This window comes from Heptranchias perlo, chromosome 1 (genome assembly GCF_035084215.1).
Source record: "Heptranchias perlo isolate sHepPer1 chromosome 1, sHepPer1.hap1, whole genome shotgun sequence".
NCBI classification, from domain to species: domain Eukaryota; kingdom Metazoa; phylum Chordata; class Chondrichthyes; order Hexanchiformes; family Hexanchidae; genus Heptranchias; species Heptranchias perlo.
The window spans coordinates 5,768,953-5,789,917 of NC_090325.1; the positions used below are offsets into that span (position 1 = coordinate 5,768,953).

A 20,965-nucleotide genomic window follows, 5' to 3' on the forward strand; every position below is an offset into this window, starting at 1 on the left:
TCACTGGCGAGGCTAGCATTTATTGGCCATCCCTTATTGCCCTTGAGAAGGTGGTGGTGAGCCGCCTTCTTGAACCGCTGCAATCCGTGTGGTGAAGGTTCTCCCACAGTGCTGTTAGGAAGGGAGTTCCAGGATTTTGACCCAGCGATGATGAAGGAACGGCGATATATTTCCAAGTCGGAATGGTGTGTGACTTGGAGGGGGACGTGCAGGTGGTGTTGTTCCCATGTGCCTGCTGCTCTTGTCCTTCTAGGTGGTAGAAGTTGCGGGTTTGGGAGGTGCTGTCGAAGAAGCCTTGGCGAGTTGCTGCAGTGCATCCTGTGGATGGTACACACTGCAGCCATTGTGCGCTGGTGGTGAAGGGAGTGAATGTTTAGGGTGATGGATGGGGTGCCAATCAAGCGGACTGCTTTGTCCTGGATGGTGTCGAGCTTCTTGAGTGTTGTTGGAGCTGCACTCATCCAGGCAAGTGGAGAGTATTCCATCACACTCCTGACTTGTGCCTTGTAGATGGTGGAAAGGCTTTGGGGAGTCAGGAGGTGAGTCACTCACCGCAGAATACCCAGCCTCTGACCTGCTCTTGTAGCCACAGTATTTATATGGCTGGTCCAGTTAAGTTTCCGTTCAATGGTGATCCCAGGATGTTGATGGTGGGGGTTTCGGTGATGGTAATGCCATTGAATGTCAAGGGGAGATGGTTAGACTCTCTCTTGTTGGAGATGGTCATTGCCTGGCACTTGTCTGGCACGAATGTTACTTGCCACTTATCAGCCCAAGCCTGGATGTTGTCCAGGTCTTGCTGCATGCGGGCTCGGACTGCTTCATTATTTGAGGGGTTGCGAATGGAACTGAACACTGTGCAATCATCAGTGAACATCCCCATTTCTGACCTTACGATGGAGGGAAGGTCATTGATGAAGCAGCTGAAGATGGTTGGGCCTAGGACACTGCCCTATTTCTTATATTCTTAACTCGCTCTGTAAAAAAAATTTGTCCGCATGTTGCCTCTGATTCTTTTCTCAATCATCTGTGTCCTCTGGTTACTGACCCTTCTGCCACTGGAAACAGTGTCTCCTTATTTACTCTATCAAAACCCTTCATGATTTTGAACACCTCTATCAACAATACTGCTCCTCATCCTCCCCCTGGCTTTTTTTGCCAATTATTTTAAAACCGTGTTTCCCCCTGGTCACATCACTGTTTGTGGGATCTTGCTGTGTGCATATTGGCCACTGTGTTTGTTCTACACAACAACGGTCAAGGTGATTGAATGAATGTGAAGCCCTGAGAGATGTGAAAAGCTGCTGTACAGATCTGGGTCTTTTTTTGTTTTCTAATCTCCCGATTGACGTTCTACCTTTTGTTTAAGGCTGCGTTCAGATGGATCTTAACGTGATGCCCAAACCAGCCAAGTCAGCGGAGAAGTGCAGTCTGATGATCCTGGAGGGCAATAAGTACGTCTCCCTGTTTGAACAGAAGTCCGTCAAGGGTTGGTGGCCCTGTGTAGCTGAGACAGAGGGGAAGAAGATCCTTGCCGTAAGAGAACCTCAGGGTACAACAACAACTTGCATTTATATAGCACCTTTATCGCAATAAGACGTCCCAGGGCGCTTCGCAGGACCGTAACCAGACAAAAAAATTGACACCGAGCCAAAGAAGGAGACATTAGGATCGGCGACCAAATAGCTTGGTCAAAGAGACAGGCCTTAAGGAGCGTCTTAAATGAAAAGAGAGAGGTAGAGAGGTTTAGAGATCTCGGAGGGTTGTAGGGCTGGCGAGGTTACAGAGATGGGGAGGGGCGAGGCCGTGGAGGGATTTGAACGCAATGATTAGAATTGCAAAATCGGGGCGCCGGGAGCAAGCACATGGGCGATGGGTGAACGGGACTTGGTGCGAGTTAGGATACGGGCAGCAGAGTTTTGGATGAGCTGAGGTTTATGGAGGGTGGAGGATGGGAGGCCGGCCAGGAGTGCATTGGAGTAGTCGAGTCTGGAGGTGACAAAAAACACGGGTGAGGGTTTCAGCAGCAAATGGGCTGAGGGCAGGGGCGGAGAGGGGCGATGTTACAGAGGTGGAAGTTGCGGTCTTGGTGATGGAGCGGACATGTACATGTGGAATCGGATATGTTTTTGGATGAAGCCCTGGGTTCAAGTCCCACTCCAGAGACTTGAGCAGATAATCTAGGCTGACACTCCAGTGCTAGTTCTGAGGGAGGTGCTGCACCGTTGTAGGTGCCGTCTTTTGGATGAGACGTTAAACCGAGGCCACGTCTGCCCCCTTAGGTGGATGTTGAAGAAGAGCAGGGGAGTTCTCCCCGGTGTCTTGGCCAATATTTATCCCTCAACCAACATCACTAAAAAACAGATTATCTGGTCATTATCACATTGCTGTGTGGGATCTTGCTGTGTGCAAATTGGCTGCCGCGTTTCCTACATTACAACAGTGACTACACTTCAAAAGTATTTAATTGGCTGTAAAGTGTTTTGGGACGTTGGGAAAGGCGCTATATAAATGCAAGCTCTCTTTCTTGTTTGACAATCTGCCGTTTCACGGTTCCTAACGCTCTTGTTCAGCAACGTTTACTTTCCTCTCGTGCCCTCTTTGTAGATGTTCTCAAACCCCCTGTCTTTGCCTTTCCTTACCCCAGGGCAAAGTGGAAATGACTCTGGAGATTGTGTCAGAACAGGAGAAGGAGGAACGACCCGCAGCACAGGGTCGGGACGAGCCCAACATGAACCCCAAACTTGAAGAACCAAAGTAAGACTTTCCCGTGTGGGTACTGCTGGGTCTGTGGAATAGCAACTCACCCATGTTTTAGACCTTCACTTCGAATTTTGCTAAGTACGCTCGACAAAAAAACCTGTCGGCGAGAACTTTTTTTTAATATTCATTCTGGGGATGTGGGCGTCGCTGGCAAGGACGGCATTTATTGCCCATCCCTAGTTGCCCCTTGAGAAGGTGGTGGTGAGCCGCCGTCTTCTTGAACCGCTGCAGTCCGTGTGGTGAAGGTTCTCCCACAGTGCTGTTAGGAAGGGAGTTCCACAAAATGGAGGGTGGATTAGGAAAAGGAGATAAAGTGGAAAGTCGGACGAAGGTAAAGAGGATGAAGGGATATGGGAACATGTTGGGTAAGTATAATTAGGACTATTTGCTCCTGTGGAAGATAAATGCCAACACAGACTGGTTGAGCCACATGTCTTGTTTCCGTGTTGTAATTCTATGTATTTCTGTGCCACACTATGTGCTTGACTGAGGGCAACTAGGGACGGGCGATAAATGCTGCACTCGTCAGTGTTGCACACAGCCCAAGAACAAAACAATGATTTAAAAAAAAAGTTTTATTATCTAAAGCCTTGCACTGGGCATCATAATGCCTAGAATTTACCCCAATATTCCAAGTGTCCTCTATCAGATGAGTAATTTAAGACATGACCTGTGGTGAGTGTAACAGGCTCGGGAGGAACAGGTGACTTTGGACCTATGGTTCCCAAAGCTCTCCACCACTGGGGGTTTTCCTCACCTCATGTCTGGGGTCTGTTGTAGACTCATTGATAGAGATTGATTTCTATGATTAGTCAACAACTCCACTGTTGTTGTATCATGGGACTACCAGGATGGTAAAAGGTGAACCAGCTGGACCCTGGTCTATTAATTCCCACATTCTATAACAGGTGATGATCCGTTCTCCAGTTTACTGCCCAAGTGGTGAAGGTGATCATTACCCCCATTGTGCTTCCGGATAAAGTCCGGATATATCTTGTGTGTTGGTTTGTCTTTTTAATGTTTCAGTAAGTTACCTGCACATCCCCCCACCCACTAACCCCCCACCCACCCCCGACCCCAGTCCTGACCTTTGACCAGTTGAGGGTGTGGTGGAACCAGGCTCCATTAACCGAATCAGCTCTTATTCCAGCCAGTTGCCTCTGGTCGAGTGTCGACTAAACCATTTGTGATGTCTCCCTTTGCAGCTCCCCCGCTTCTTGGAGGGTGGAGACGGGTTAAGGATGGCAGCCGAACTCTGTAGGACCGGCTGACCTACCAGGATGGCAGACGGTGAACTAGATGGACTCTGGTCTTTATTTCCGTCTAGCGATTCCGATGTTCCTATGACATCATCACGCAAATTGGCCAGGAGTTTGCACAAGCTGAGGTAACCAACACACGATTCAAACGGACACCCCGATAGGTCGATGGCTGATCTCCACGGACGTTTCTCCGTGGGCGATGTCGCCTCCATGTCAGTTTCCCTGATGACGCCCTTGACACTCCGGCCGGGATTCTCCTCTTCGAAGCGGACTAGTGCTGGGGTGAGACTTCCGCTCCAACTCTGCCCTGACCCCGACCCGTTTCTCCGGATTGGGGGGGGGTGGGGGGAGGGTTAATTGATTACGTATGGCCGAGATCCTAGAGGAACTCCTGCCGCCAAGTTTAAAAAAAGGGAGAAAGAACTTGCATTTATATAGCGCCTATCACGTCCTTAAGACACCTCAAAGCACTTTACAGCAAATGAAGTACTTTTGAAGTGTAGTCACTGTTGCAATGTACCTGGTTTATTGTGGATTAACACATCAGGCAGTGAGTTGCCTTGATAACTTCACCCAGTCGTCACCAATCTCCCCGTCCTTGTGTGACAGGCGACCGGACACCTCCTTCCTGTGGTTCACCTCTCCCTTCAAGACCATAAAGTATATCATCTGGAGAAAGTTCCGCTGGATGATTCTCGGGCTGCTGCTCCTCCTCCTCCTGGTGTTGTTCATCGTGATATTCCTGTACTCTTTCCCGGTAAGTCACGAAATGCCCGGCTGCGCTGACAGGTGTTCGCACAGTGCGCACCGGAGAAAGGGTATTCACGCTGGATATTATAGGCAATGATCAGCGTTGCTGCAACTGTCTTAGATCATAGAAGCATAGAATGATACAGCACAGAAGGTGGCCATTCGGCCCATCGTGCCTGTGCTGGCTTCTAAGATCTTAGAGAAGTATTACAGTCAGATTTCCACGGCCCTTCTGGCACTTAGAGAGAAACTGTTTCCTCTGGCGGGGAAATCCAGATCAAGGGGGCACAATCTTAAAATTAGAGCTAGGCCATTCAGGAGCGTAATTATTTTTTCCACACAAAAGGTAGTGGAAATCTGGAGTTCGGTTTTCCAAAAGGCTGTGGATGCTGGGGGGGACAATTGAAATTTTCAAGACAGATTGATAGATTTTTTTCTGGTAAGGATATTAAGGGATATGGAGCTGAGATACAGATCAGCCATGATCTAATTTAATAGCGGAACTGGCTCAGGGGCTGGATGGCCTCCTCCTGTTCCTATGTTCCTAACTCTGGCATGGGTTGTGGTTGAAGAGCTGAAAACTAGGCCAAGACCTGGATACGCCAGGTCCCAGCCTACACTGGGATTCGTGAATGGTCCTGTAAGAGGCCTCCATTGATCCCTTGTAAGGCCATTGATGTGGAGGGGCAGGAAGTGGAGACTGTCGACATTGTGAATCCCTGCAGCCTTGACCTCACTGAAAATTAGGGTATCTTTTGGGGGGTGGGCGGGGGGGGATGTCAAGAAGGAGAAGGCATATCAGCCTGATTGACATTTGGGGCTACACACCTACAATGAGGCAGTATGTCACAAATATGTCAACGTTGTTAGAGTGGTCCCCTTGGCAAGAAGGATCAATAGATGGAGAGAGGAGTGATGGGCGTATAAAGGAGTGGAGGAGAGATGAATGGATAGAGTGGATAAGAGTTGGATGGATAGAGGAGTGGAGAGGAGATGGGTGGAAAGAGGAGTAAAGGAGAAATGGATGGATAGAGGAGAGAAGAGGAGAGATGGTTAGATAAAGGAGTAGAGGGGGGATGGATTGATAAAGGAGTTAAGAGGAGAGATGGGTGGATAAAGGAGAGAAGAGATGGGTGGATAAAGGAGAGAAGAGATGGGTGGATAAAGGAGTGGAGGAGAGTTGGGTAGAAAGAGGAGGGATGGGTAGAAAGAGGAGTGAAGAGGAGAGATGGATGGATAAAGGAGTGGAGAGGAGAGATGGATGGATAAAGGAGTGGAGAGGAGAGATGGATTGAGTGAGGAGAGATGGGGATTGATGGATAGGGGAATAGAGTAGAAATGTATGGATAATTGAATCAAATAGGAATGGATGGATAGAGGAGAGATGGTTTGATAAAGAGATGGAGGGGAGGTGGTTGGTTAGAGGAATAGGGAAGTAATTGATGGATGCGGGTGGAGGAGAGCTGAATGGATGGGGCTGCAGTAAAAGCTCCTGGGGATGATTGTAGAGAAAGATAAATTGATACAATGCTGGATGATCAGAATCCTGCAGGGCCACATTCATACCGTTCCCAACTGCATGCGATAGATGACGGGACAGTGATGGTGTCTAACTCTTGCACTTTGTCCCCACAGGAATACGCTGCCATGAAGTTGGTGAAGCCTTTCAACTGAGACTTCCCCTGTAGCAAGTGGCTGTAGGAGATGGAGACCCCACCGCTGGGTGGGAGGGAGACCGTCATCACTTCACCTGCAATGGAAACCTGACCTTACAGGAAACAGTATAGCCTTTGAGTATAAAATTGCCGCCAGATTGCGAGGAGCTTGTGGCGGGTGGAGAATACCTCGCAGGTGCCAGGTTACACTGGCGCGCGCTGCTTTCTACATGCTGCCGACACCTTGCAGGAGCTTTGCGGGGCTCCTTGGTCTGCACGCCAGCTCTGCTCGAGCCGATCTCCGCCGTCCCCTCCCCCTCCCTCTCGTGGAGCTCACACCTAGTGGCTTCATCGTGAGCCCCTTTACATCTCGCAAGAGCTCGCCGGAAGGGTGGGGGAGAGAATCGGCCTTGGGGCGAGAGCGCGAAACGGGGCAATGGCGGGAACGGGAGCAACGTTTTACAGGCCGCACAAATTTCTTTCCCCGTTGAAGACTCGCCATCGCCGTTTTTACCGCGCTGCCGTCCCTGAGGCCGACTTCAACCCCTGCCCCCCCCGAAATCAGATTCCACCCTCCGACTCGGCGAGGTACTGGAGGGGAAATGGGAGTCAGTGCCTTCAGGAGAGGGACGGCGAAACGTGTTTGTGGGTGAGTGGGGGGGGGTGGGGGGAGGGGGCAGGGACAATGTAAACCTTGCCGTCATTTCACAACACCCCCCCACCCCCACCCCCGCTCCTTTGTCTCCACCCCCACCGCCCGCCTGTGAAGATTCAGTGCCACAAAGGGTACAAGCCAAGGTCTTTCAGCGGTAAAGATGGTGCCTTGCATATTATCAGAGGCCACACTGTGCGCAGCCCACAAATACACCTCTCACCGCCTGGACGCCCGGCCCCCAGCTTAACCTGTCGGGTGGGGTCCGTCGTTAGAATCAATTCGGATCAAGGGTCTACGCCCGAAATATTAAACTCTCTTTTTTTTTTACTTCTTCTCACCTGCTGACTGACCAGCTGCCCTTTTTTCTCTCGCATCTTCTGTTTGGTTCATCTTGATCATTTGTGTTTCTTTTTTTTTTGTTCATCTGTTCGACTGTTTTAGTCCGACTGTAGGCCCTCAAAGGGTTAATCACGTTACTGATGCAACTTGAGAGAATGTGTGGCAAATGGAGGTGAATCTTACTTATTGGCCGACAGGTAATTACTGAATGCCAATGCATCTTCTCAGCTATGCAGCATGATGGGACCGTATCATAGGAACCGCAAATTACTCTCCTCACAGTCCCTGTACCAAAGTGCTTCCTGCCCGAAGGCCGTTAAATCCCAGTGAAAGGAAACCCTCAAAAAGAAGGAACCAAAAATTATTTGTACTTAAAGACCGGTCCTGGAGGCCCGTCCCCACACCGGGCCTGGAGAGCTCTCTCCACACCGTGAATCGATGCCTCTCTCCGCACCGTGTCTCGATGTCTCTCTCCGCACCGTGTCTCGATGCCTCTCTCCGCACTCTGTCTCGATGCCTCTCCCCGCACTCTGTCTCGATGCCTCTCCCCGCACTCTGTCTCGATGCCTCTCACCACACTCTGTCTCGATGCCTCTCACCACACTCTGTCTCGATGCCTCTCACCACACTCTGTCTCGATGCCTCTCTCCGCACTCTGTCTCGATGCCGCTCTCCGCACTCTGTCTCGATGCCTCTCTCCACACTGTGTCTCGATGCCTCTCTCCGAACTCTGTCTCGATGCCTCTCTCCACACTGTGTCTCGATGCCTCTCTCCACACTCTGTCTCGATGCCTCTCTCCACACTGTGTCTCGATGCCTCTCTCCACACTCTGTCTCGATGCCTCTCTCCACACTCTGTCTCGATGCCTCTCTCCACACTCTGTCTCGATGCCTCTCTCCCCACTCTGTCTCGATGCCTCTCTCCCCACTCTGTCTCGATGCCTCTCTCCACACTCTGTCTCGATGCCTCTCTCCGCACTCTGTCTCGATGCCTCTCTCCGCACTCTGTCTCGATGCCTCTCTCCACAGTGTCTCGATGCCTCTCTCCACACTGTGTCTCGATGCCTCTCTCCGAACTCTGTCTCGATGCCTCTCTCCACACTCTGTCTCGATGCCTCTCTCCACACTCTGTCTCGATGCCTCTCTCCACACTCTGTCTCGATGCCTCTCTCCACACTGTGTCTCGATGCCTCTCTCCGAACTCTGTCTCGATGCCTCTCTCCACACTTTGTCTCGATGCCTCTCTCCGCACTCTGTCTCGATGCCTCTCTCCACACTCTGTCTCGATGCCTCTCTCCACACTCTGTCTCGATGCCTCTCTCCACACTCTGTCTCGATGCCTCTCTCCCCACTCTGTCTCGATGCCTCTCTCCCCACTCTGTCTCGATGCCTCTCTCCGCACTCTGTCTCGATGCCTCTCTCCGCACTGTGCCTCGATGCCTCTCTCCGCACCGTGTCTCGATGCCTCTCTCCCCACTCTGTCTCTATGCCTCTCTCCCCACTCTGTCTCGATGCCTCTCTCCACACTCTGTCTCGATGCCTCTCTCCCCACTCTGTCTCGATGCCTCTCTCCACACTCTGTCTCGATGCCTCTCTCCACACCGTGTCTCGATGCCTCTCTCCGCACGCTGTCTCGATGCCTCTCTCCGCACCGTGTCTCGATGCCTCTCTCCGCACTCTGTCTCGATGCCTCTCTCCGCACTCTGTCTCGATGCCTCTCTCCGCACTCTGTCTCGATGCCTCTCTCCACACCGTGTCTCGATGCCTCTCTCCACACCGTGTCTCGATGCCTCTCTCCGCACTCTGTCTCGATGCCTCTCTCCGCACTCTGTCTCGATGCCTCTCTCCACACTGTGTCTCGATGCCTCTCTCCACACTCTGTCTCGATGCCTCTCTCCGCACTCTGTCTCGATGCCTCTCTCCACATTGTGTCTCGATGCCTCTCTCCACACTGTGTCTCGATGCCTCTCTCCGCACTCTGTCTCGATGCCTCTCTCCACATTGTGTCTCGATGCCTCTCTCCACACTGTGTCTCGATGCCTCTCTCCGCACTCTGTCTCGATGCCTCTCTCCACATTGTGTCTCGATGCCTCTCTCCGCACTCTGTCTCAATGCCTCTCTCCGCACTCTGTCTCGATGCCTCTCTCCACATTGTGTCTCGATGCCTCTCTCCACACTGTGTCTCGATGCCTCTCTCCGCACTCTGTCTCGATGCCTCTCTCCGCACTCTGTCTCGATGCCTCTCTCCACATTGTGTCTCGATGCCTCTCTCCACACTGTGTCTCGATGCCTCTCTCCACACTCTGTCTCGATGCCTCTCTCCGCACTCTGTCTCGATGCCTCTCTCCACATTGTGTCTCGATGCCTCTCTCCACACTGTGTCTCGATGCCTCTCTCCGCACTCTGTCTCGATGCCTCTCTCCACACTCTGTCTCGATGCCTCTCTCCGCACTCTGTCTCGATGCCTCTCTCCACATTGTGTCTCGATGCCTCTCTCCGCACTCTGTCTCGATGCCTCTCTCCACATTGTGTCTCGATGCCTCTCTCCACATTGTGTCTCGATGCCTCTCTCCGCACTCTGTCTCGATGCCTCTCTCCGCACTCTGTCTCGATGTCTCTCTCCACATTGTGTCTCGATGCCTCTCTCCACACTGTGTCTCGATGCCTCTCTCCACACTCTGTCTCGATGCCTCTCTCCACACTCTGTCTCGATGCCTCTCTCCACATTGTGTCTCGATGCCTCTCTCCGCACTGTGTCTCGATGCCTCTCTCCACACTGTGTCTCGATGCCTCTCTCCACACTCTGTCTCGATGCCTCTCTCTACAATGTGCCTCGATGCCTCTCTCCGCACTGTGTCTCGATGCCTCTCTCCACACTGTGTCTCGATGCCTCTCTCCGCACTGTGTCTCGATGCCTCTCTCCACACTGTGTCTCGATGCCTCTCTCCACACTCTGTCTCGATGCCTCTCTCCACACTCTGTCTCGATGCCTCTCTCCACATTGTGTCTCGATGCCTCTCTCCCCACTTTGTCTCGATGCCTCTCTCCACACTCTGTCTCGATGCCTCTCTCCACACTCTGTCTCGATGCCTCTCTCTACAATGTGCCTCTTGACCTTTCTCCACACTATGCCGGGAGAGGTCGCGCCATGGTGGGCCTGGATGTCTCTCTCTATACTAAGCCGTCATTGGGCCTGAACTCCTCGCCACTCGGTCCTCTTTACATTACTCCTAATGAAGCTGTCCAGTGAGGAGGTTGGTGAGGACGCTGAGGTTTCTGCTACAAGAGCCATTTACGATCAAAGTTAGTGCAATATCAGAGAGTGTTACACAGCGAAACCTTGTGGATGGCTTGTCTCTTCAACAGAGCCGTTGCTAATTGTGGATTGTAGTCAGCTCTCTTTTTTGCTGTACATGCCATTGTATATGTATAAATGTATTTGTCACAGCACTTAGGCAATAGCAGTGTGCCTCCTCTACATCACACTGGTCCTCATATTCACTCTGCTATGTGTGTAGAGGATGCATTTATCTAAAGGCTGCACAATCCTTGACCCTTTCCCTAGTTGAATGGGTGAGAAGAACCCCATTTGCATAGATTTACATCGAATTGAATAGAATTTACTGGAGCTTTCAAGACTGAGGTCGATAGATTATTGTTGGAATTAAATAGAATTTACAGCACAGAAACTGGTCTATGCCGGTGTTTATGCTCCACACGAGCCTCCTCCCTCCCTACTTCATCTCACCCTATCACCATATCCTTCTATTCCTTTCTCCCTCATGTGCTTATCTAGCTTCCCCTTAAGCGTATCTATGCTATTCGCCCCGACTACTCCTTGTGGTAGCGAGTTCCACGTTCTAACATTCTCTGGGTAAAGAAGTTTCTCCTGAATTCCTTACTGGACCATCTTATTTTTATGACCCCTAGTTTTGGATTCTATTTGGGTTAGGTGAGGGTATCAGGCGATATGGGTCAAAGGCGGGTAAATGGAGTTGAGGTACAGATCAGCCATGATCTTATGAAATGGCGGAGCAGGCTCGAGGGGCTGAACGGCCCACTCCTGTTCCTAATGCTCCTGCGTTCCTATGGATCCTGTGACCTGTAATGTGGAGTATCAATGGGTTTTTAATGGGTTTTCAACGGGGATAGAGCGGGGGAGTGGGAATGGCTGGATTGCTCTTGCATAGAGCTGGCGTGGACTCGATGGGCTGAATGGCCTCCTTCCGTGCTGTAACCTTTCAGTGATTCTAACAAAGCAAATATCAGAACCTGAGCTCTGACCCTGCCCACCTCTTTGTCTCAACAGTATTTAGTCCTGAAAGCTGGCAATCCTACTTGGTGGTGAGACCCAGCACAAGAGGGTAATGTTCTGTGTGTTGGTTGAGGTGAAGGAATAACTGCGATTTCGTTGTTGGTTTTGCTAGAATATGAATCTTGGTATGTTTGAATTTAAAAAAAATAAACAAATATATATTTTAAAATCTTTGCGAGCTCAAGTTTCTTCAGAAACACCCTGCAATGCTTCTTCTGGCCTCTGTTGCAGATATTCTCCATCTCTCGTGTATGTGGACTCCGTGTCCCTTACAATCAGGAGTTCACCCTTACCACCCAATATCTAGTCATACAACAGCATGACCTGAGGTCGTAACAATCAAACCCCTTGCTATGTGAACTAGATACTGTAATCCAACGTGTGCCCACTTGTTACACTGTGCCCCCTGATCGCTCAGCCACCCATATCAAGATCCGACCCAAGATGACAATAGCCAAAGGTACCAGTGTAAACAGGGCAGTAAGTGACCCGGAGTTTGTGACGGGGGTTAAGACGATGGCTTTGGTCTTTTCACCTTTTGTGGCTTGGTGTCAAATTTTGTCTGATTACACTCCTGTGAAGTGCCTTGGGACGTTTTACTACGTAGAGGAGCAGAGGAATCGAGGGGTACAGATACACAAATCACTAAAAGTAGCGACGCAGGTTAATAAGGCCATAAAAAAGCAAACAAAGCACTGAGGTTCATTTCGAGAGAAATAGAATTGAAAAGCAGAGAAATTATGTTAAACTTGTATAGAACCTTGGTTAGACCACACTTGGAGTCCTGTGAACAGTTCTGGTCTCCATATTATAAAAAGGATATAGGGGCATTGCAGAGGGTGCAAAAAGATTTACAAGGATGATGCCAGAACTGAGAGGTTATACCTATCAGGAAAGTTTGAACAGACTGGGGCTCTTTTCTCTAGAAAAGAGAAGGCTGAGGGGTGACCTGATAGATGTCTTTAAAATTATGAAAGGGTTTGATAGGGCAGATGTAGAGAAGATATTTCCACTTGCGGGGGAGACCAGAACGAGGGGCCATAAATATAAGATAATCCAATAGGGAATTCAGGAGAAATTTCTTTACCCAGAGTGTGGCTAGAATATGGAACTTGCAAGGAGTAGTCGAGGCGGATAGCATAGAGGCATTTAAGGGGAAGCTGGATAAACACACGAGGGAGAAAGGAATGGAAGGATATGCTGATAGGGTGAGATGAAGTGGGGAGGGAGGAGGCTCGTGTGGAGCATAAACCCCGGCATGGACCAGTTGGGCCGAATGGCCTGTTTCTGTGCTGCACATTCTGTGTAAAGGCACCTGACCCTTCTTTCTCCTCCAACATTTACTGCATGAAAGGACCTTTAGAAATGCGAGTTGTTATTGAAATTTTCCCTTTGAGATGCTGACTGACCCCCTGTGTATTTCTGACCACCTTTTGTTTTTTGTGTCAGATTTCCAGCACTTTCCCGTTCTCCATCCTGTCACTCGTGTACCCACTCGGTGCCTCCGCCGAGCTGTGTATTGGTTTAGCTCAGTGCCATGGGTGACCCATCCCCCTTTTCCGAGCATATGGCGTTGGCACCTTCCCATCTTAGGGTTGCCAACCCTCCTGGATTACCCTAGAGTCTCCAGGAATTAGTCTCCAGGTCGCTGTTGGGAGCAACTCCGGCAAAAAAAAACCGTAGGGGGCAATAAAACGAATCATTTTCTGTTGATTGGTTATAAAAATGTTGGTGATGGGAAAGAAAAGGCCCGTTTGACTTTGACAGTCACGAATCATCCAATCGGGTAACGAGTAGTCAGTTCGATTTCCGATTGGCTATGGGAAGGCGGGGCTCCGCGAGGATGGACGTGTCGGGCGTCCAATAGCGGGAGCAGTTGGTGGAGGAGGGGGGTGCGGGGCAGTTGGAGGGAGGAGGCCATGTGATGAAACCTCCAGGAATCCGTCAAGCCAGAGTTGGCAACCCGATCCCATCTGTGGAGGCCGCAGGTTTGCGTCACACTGACAGGAGGAGATACAGACAGACAGACAGACAGAGCTCCACCAACCCCCCCGCCCCCGCCCAGAAAAAACATTTCTAAAATTACCTGCACAGATTCAAAAGAATGGTCCGAATTGTTTCCAGACTCTGAGAACAGAATGCCTTCACATGGAAACCCTATTAGATCAAAAACCAGCTGGCCAGAAAGCCACCTTTGGACAGATCATCATGGAAGCCTTGTCACCTTAATATCAAAGGTTGACAAAAATTGCTCGGAGATGTTAAAGCAGACACAGATTCTTATTTCCTAACCCCATTTTCTGCCTCCTGCTCCTGCCTGGGGTGATGCCTGTTTCGGGAGCTCCTGCACACAACGATTGCTCCCTCGCGTCTCACCCAAGTGACTGCTCTTCCTAGCCGTGACTCACTGGGTGGCACTCTCTCACCTCTGAGCCAGAGATTGTGGGTTCAAGTCCCCACTCCAGAGAATTGAGCACAAAATCCAGGCTGACGCTCGCAGTGCCAGTACCGAGGGAGTGCTGCACTGTCAGAGGTGCCGTCTTTCAAAAAAAGCGCTTTATAAATGCAGTTTATGAATGCCCTGTTAGAGGTGCCGCCTTTCAGATGAGACGTTAAACCAAAGCTTCTCAGGTGGATGTAAAAGATCCCACGGCACTATTTCAAAAAAAGGCAGGGGAGTTCTCCCCGGTGTCCTGGCCAATATTTATCCCTCAACCAACATCACTAAAAACAGATTATCTGCTCATTTATCAAATTGCTGTTTGTGGGATCTTGCTGTGCGCAAATTGACTACCACATTACAACAGTGACTACACTTCAAAAGTACTTCATTGTCTGTAAAGCGTTTTGGGATGTCCTGAGGTCGTGAAAGGCGCTACAGAAATGCAAGTTCTTTCTTTTTTCTGTTTTTTTAACTTAGTGGCAGGAGTTCCTCTGGGAACCCGGCCACGCATAATCAATTACCCCCCCCCTCCCCAATCCGGAGAAACGGGTCGGGGTCAGGGCAGAGTTGGAGCGGAAGTCTCACCCCAGCACTAGTCCGCTTCGAAGAGGAGAATCCCGGCCGGAGTGTCAAGGACGTCATCAGGGAAACTGACATGGAGGCGACATCGCCCACGGAGAAACGTCCGTGGAGATCAGCCATCAACCTATCGGGGTGTCCGTTTGAATCGTGTGTTGGTTACCTCAGCTTGTGCAAACTCCTGGCCAATTTGCTTGATGATGCCATAGGAACATAGGAATTGCTAGACGGAAATAAAGACCAGAGTCCATCTAGTTCACCGTCTGCCATCCTGGTAGTCCCCTGATACCCTTGGGGGTAATATTCTGGCATGGGTGGAGGATTGGTTATCTAACAGGAAGCAGAGAGTTGGGATAAATGGTTCATTCTTGGACTGGCAACCAGTGGTGTTCCGCAGGGGTCGGTGCTGGGTCCCCAACTCTTTACAATCTATATTAACGATTTGGAGGAGGGGACCGAGTGTAACATATCAAAGTTTGCAGATGATACAAAGGTGGGAGGGAAAGTAGAGAGTGAGGAGGACATAAAAAACCTACAAGGGGATATAGACAGGCTGGGTGAGTGGGTGGAGATTTGGCAGATGCAATACAATATTGGAAAATGTGAGGTTATGCACTTTGGCAGGAAAAATCGGAGAGCAAGTTATTATCTTAATGGCGAGAAACTGGAAAGTACTGCAGTACAAAGGGATCTGGGGGTCCTAGTGCAAGAAAATCAAAAAGTTAGTATGCAGGTACAGCAGGTGATCAAGAAGGCCAACGGAATGTTGGCTTTTATTGCTAGGTGGATAGAATATAAAAACAGGGAGGTATTGCTGCAGTTATATAAGGTATTGGTGAGACCGCACCTGGAATACTGCATACAGTTTTGGTGTCCATACTTAAGAAAAGACATACTTGCTCTCGAGGCAGTACAAAGAAGGTTCACTCGGTTAATCCCAGGGATGAGGGGGTGGACATATGAGGAAAGGTTGAGTGGATTGGGACTCTACTCATTGGAGTTCAGAAGAATGAGAGGCGATCTTATTGAAACATATAAGATTGTGAAGGGGCTTGATCGGGTGGATGCGGTAAGGATGTTCCCAAGGATGGGTGAAACTAGAACTAGGGGGCATAATCTTAGAATAAGGGGCTGCTCTTTCAAAACTGAGATGAGGAGAAACTTCTTCACTCAGAGGGTAGTAGGTCTGTGGAATTTGCTGCCCCAGGAAGCTGTGGAAGCTACATCATTAAATACATTTAAAACAGAAATAGACAGTTTCCTAGAAGTAAAGGGAATTAAGGGTTACAGGGAGCGGGCAGGAAATTGGACATGAATTTAGATTTGAGGTTAGGATCAGATCAGCCATGATCTTATTGAATGGCGGAGCAGGCTCGAGGGGCCGATTGGCCTACTCCTGCTCCTATTTCTTATGTTCTTATGATACAAGGATAATAATTAATCTCCATCAATTAGTCTACAACAGACCCGGACATGAGGTGAGGAAAACCCCCAGTGGTGGAGAGCTTTGCGAACCATAGGTCCAAAGTCACCTGTTCCTCCCGAGCCTGTTACACTCACCACATATCACGGCTCAAAATGCTCATATACTGTATCCCGAAATTAGTGCTGAACGATCGTCTGCCCACTTAGGAATGAATAGGAACTGTCTGCAGTTCTTTACAGCAAGCCCATTAATGCCATCAGAGGGCAACATAAGAAATGTTCCTGCCTCTGGACAGGCCTTTGATTTGTACATAATTCTGTTGTTGTTTTCGTATCTACTCACCTTCCTTTGGAGAACAGTGTGAAGTAACGGAAGGATCCGCAGGCTGATTAACAGTCTAACAGGACGCAAAGTGAATGCTTCTTCCATTGGCTGTAACCATCTCTATATCAGCCGATGTTGTGGCGGGGGGGGAGTTAGTCCTATACGGGCGGGAGGGTTTTGTGGGCTCCCGTATCCTGTACGATGAAGGGGCCACCCACACCCACTGGACAGAAGTATCCTGCTGGATGGTCAACCCAGAATCTGAAGTTCTGGTTTCCACTCACCAGGACTGCCAGGAGCGGGGTTCGAAGACTAGACCCATAAACTAAATGGTGCAATTTTAAAGGAGGTGCAGGAACAGAGAGACCTGGGGGTGCACATACACAAATCTTTGAAGGTGGCAGGACAAGTTGAGAAGGCTGTTGAAAAAGCATATGGGATCCTGGGCTTTATCAATAGAGGCATAGAGTACAAAAGCAAGGAAGTTATGCTAAACCTTTATAAAACACTGGTTAGGCCTCAGCTGGAGTATTCTGTTCAATTCTGGGCACCGCACTTTAGGAAGGATGTCAAGGCCTTAGAGAGGGTGCAGAGGAGATTTACTAGAATGGTACCAGGGATGAGGGACTTCAGTTCTGTGGAGAGACTGGAGAAGCTTGGCACAGGCACGATGGGCCGAATGGCCTCCTCCTGTCGTCGTTCCCCTCAGAAATGAGAAGATTAAGGGAAGGTTTGATCGAGGTGTTCAAAATCATGAAGCATTTTGATAGATTGAATAATGAGAAACTGTTTCCAGTTGCAGGAGGTGATCGGCAAAAGAGCCAGAGGCAACATGAGGAAACATTTTTTACACAGTGAGTTGTGATGATCTGGAATGCGCTGCCTGAAAGGGCGGTGGAAGCAGATTCAATAATAACTTTCAAAAGGGAATCGGATAAATACTTGAAAGGAAAAAATTACAGGGCGATGGGGAAAGAGCAGGGGGAGTGGGACTAATTGGACAGCTCCTTCAAAGAGCCGGCACAGGCACGACGGGCCGAATGGCCTCCTCCTCGGCTGTACCTACTACGATAATATGATACCTCCTGATTCAGCTATGAAAGGGCTGGCAATGGTCTTAGATAAAGCTGAGTGCTCCTCCTGGTTCCACATTCAGATAAGCACTTACCTTTTTGGCGGCTGCCTCCAGTGGTCCCTTTAAGGCCACGCTCCAGCCCGAGAATGAAAGGTCAACTCCGTAACCAGCCAATCACCAAAGCCTTAAGCCTCTTGTGTACAGTGTGGCCCTGTGTCCGGTAGGCATGTTCATAGAATCATAGAATCTTACAGCACAGGAGGCGGCCATTCGGCCCATCGTGCCTGTGCCGGCTCTTTGAAAGAGCTATCCAATTAGTCCCACTCCCCCCTGCCCTTTCCCCATAACCCTGCAAATTTTTCCCCTTCAAGTATTTATCGAATTCCCTTTTGAGAGTTACTATTGAATCTGCTTCCACCGCCCTTTCAGGCAGCGCATTCCAGATCATCACAACTCGCTGCGTAAAACAAAATGCCTCCTCGTTTCCCCCGGCTCTTTTTTTGCCAATGATCTGTGTCCTCTGGTTCTCTTTTGCGGAGCTAGTTTGCTTTGTGTTGAGAGTTCTTCTCCTGACGAGGTCGTCTTGCCGATACTTTAGAGTTCAGTTTGGCCACTGCTGGGCTGGCTCCCACATTGCCTTCGGGCTCAATGTTTGTTGGGACCGTTTTTTGCGACGCTGTCAATCAGTGTTGCAATGAGCATGAAAGGAAAAAAATAAACTTGAAAAGGATTGAATAAACATAATACTGAAGCAGAATGCATAATTTCATCCTCCAACCGACTGAGCGGAACTTTAAATTTAAAACAGATTTCAAATTAAATCCATACCCGCTTATTAACCCTGTCTGTCACACTGATGATGTACAGAGGTGCTGTTTCAGTCTCCAAGCATTCAGTGGTGGAAAGCCCTAAGTACTTTAGGCTGCTTTGGGTCAGAGGGGAGTACGATGGTGGCCACCAGGCTAGGGGAAACAAGGAGATGAAAGGAAGAGGGAGAAAGAAAAGAGGCAACTGAGGAAAACAAGGTGATGGAGAATGAAAAAGGAATGAAGGAACATCGGAACGTAGGAACAGGAATAGGCCATTCAGCCCCTCAAGCCCATTCCGCCATTCAATGAGACCATGGCTGACCTGTATCCTAACTCCATCCACCCGCCTTGACTCCATATCCCATAATACCCTCGGCTAGCAGGAATCTATCACTCTCAGGTTTAAAATTATTATTTGAGCTCGCGTCTGCTGCTTTTTGTGGGAGAGAGTTCCACACTTTGCGTGAAGATGTGTTTCCTAATTTCTCTCCGGAATGGCCCGGCTCTGGTTTTAAGGCTATGTACCTTTGTCCTAGACTCACCCACCAGTGGAAAAGGTTTCTCTCTATCTACCCTATCAATTCCTTTCAAAATCTTAAACATCTCAATCGAATTACCCCTTAACTTTCTATATTCCAGGGAGCAGGCTCAATCTCATATTCTGCCCCAACTCAATGGCTCTGCATGTAAACATAGGAACAGGAGAAGGCCATTCAGCCCCTCGAGCCTGTTCCACCATTCAATTAAATCATGGCTGATCTGTACCTCATTTACAGGCCTTTGCTCCATATTAAGGTTGCCAAATCTGGTTGGACGTATTCCTGGAGGTTCCATCACTTGACCTCCCAACTCTAACTGCCCCACTCGGTCAAATAACCTGTTTTCCCATTTCCAATATTTTTATAAGTAATAAATGAAAGTGTTGAAAGAAAACGGAAAAAAACACACCATTTTTTGAATGCCTCTATGATTTTTCTCCCAGGGCGCTCTCAGCAGTGTCCAGGAGATTAATCTTTAATTCCTGAAGACTCCAGGAGGGTTGGCAACCCTACTCCATATCCTCTGGCCAAACAAAAATCTATCGCTCTCAATCTTGAAAGCTCCAAAGGATGTAGTCGAGACTTAACGATGAATCCATATAAAACCATAGATTGGAGTTCCATGTGCGATTTTGGGCTCCGTACAATAGGTTGGATTTTTGAGGCAGGAGAGATGGTACAATGTAGATTTACTAGGCTGATGCCTGGTGTGAGGAAATATCAATACAAAGAAGGACATTAGTACAAAGTACAAAGAAGATTAAGGGGTGATTTGATACAGGTGTTTAAATTTATGAAGGGATGGGTCAGAGTAGATAGAAACAGAGTTTCCAGTGATTGAGGAGTCTAGAACGCGGGGACACGGATACAAGGTTAACTGTATGAGGTTTAGGACAGAGGTGTAGGAGAAACTACTTTATATAGAGGGATGTGAGGCCGTGGAATGAATGCACTACCGGAGTTAGTGATTGAAGCAGAGACCATGTCGACATTTAAGAATAGGTTGGACAGGTGGCTGAAGCGAAGGGGACAAAGGGAGATGGGAACAGGGCGGGCACACGGCATTAGGATTACTGCTCGTGTGGAGGGTAAACACCAGCACGGACTGGTTGGGCCGAACGGCTCGTTTCTGTGTTGTGATTTCGATGTAACGTTATTCATCAGAACTGAAGACTGAAAGAGAAACAGACATTTTTGTCAGATTGTAAAAATAGAGAAAAAGAGGGCAAAGGGGGCAATTTTGAAAGGGGTTCAGGAACAAAGAGACCCGGGGGTTCAGATACATAAATCTTTGAAGGTGGCAGGACAAGTTGAGAAGGCTGTTAAAAAGGCACACGGGATCCTGGGCTTTATTAATAGAGGCATAGAGTACAAAAGCAAGGAAGTTGTGTTAAACCTTCATAAAACACTGGTTGGGCCTCAGCTGGAGTATTGTGTTCAATTCTGGGCACCACACTTTAGGAAGGATGTCAAAGCCTTAGAGAGGGTGCAGAGGAGATTTACTAGAATGGTTCCAGGGATGAGGGACTTCAGTTATGTGGAGAGACTGGAGAAGCTGGGATTGTTCTCCTTAGAACAGAGAAGTTAAGGGGAGATTTGATAGAGGTGTTCAAAATCATGAAGGGATTTGATAGAGTAAGTAGGGAGAAACTGTTTCCAGTGGCAGGAGGGTCGGTAACCAGACGACACAGATTTAAGATAATTGGCAAAAGAACCAGAGGGGAGATGAGGAGAAATTTTTTTACGCTGCAAGTTATTATGATCTGGAATGCGCTGCCTGAAAGGGCGGTGGAAGCAGATTCAATAGTAACTTTCAAAAGGGAACATAAGAACATAAGAAATAGGAGCAGGAGTAGGCCATATGGCCCCTCAAGCCTGCTCCACCATTCAATCAGATCATGGCTGATCTTTTACCTCAACTCCACTCGATCCCCATATCCCTTGATTCCTTTAGTGTCCAAAAAATCTATCGATCTCAGTTTTGAATATACTGAACAACTGAGCATCCACAGCCCTCTGGGGTAAAGAATT

General features: G+C 49.0%; 1 protein-coding gene across 5 annotated transcripts in view; it reads left to right on the top strand.

Moving 5' to 3' along the window:
- dysf (dysferlin, limb girdle muscular dystrophy 2B (autosomal recessive)) overlaps nt 1-11,908 on the top strand; it is a 302,843-nt gene extending 290,935 nt beyond the window's left edge. For 4 of the 5 annotated variants that reach the window (XM_067979452.1, XM_067979392.1, XM_067979527.1 and 1 more), the window contains 4 exons: nt 1,370-1,536; nt 2,648-2,757; nt 4,635-4,782; nt 6,411-11,908. In XM_067979452.1, coding sequence (XP_067835553.1) covers nt 1,370-1,536; nt 2,648-2,757; nt 4,635-4,782; nt 6,411-6,449 — 464 coding nt within the window. In that variant the 3' untranslated portion in view covers nt 6,450-11,908. Of the gene's footprint in view, nt 1-1,369; nt 1,553-2,647; nt 2,758-4,634; nt 4,783-6,410 lie in introns of those variants that run through there. The other variant, XM_067979536.1, reaches the window with a different exon arrangement.
- The last annotated feature ends 9,057 nt before the right edge of the window (nt 11,909-20,965 follow it).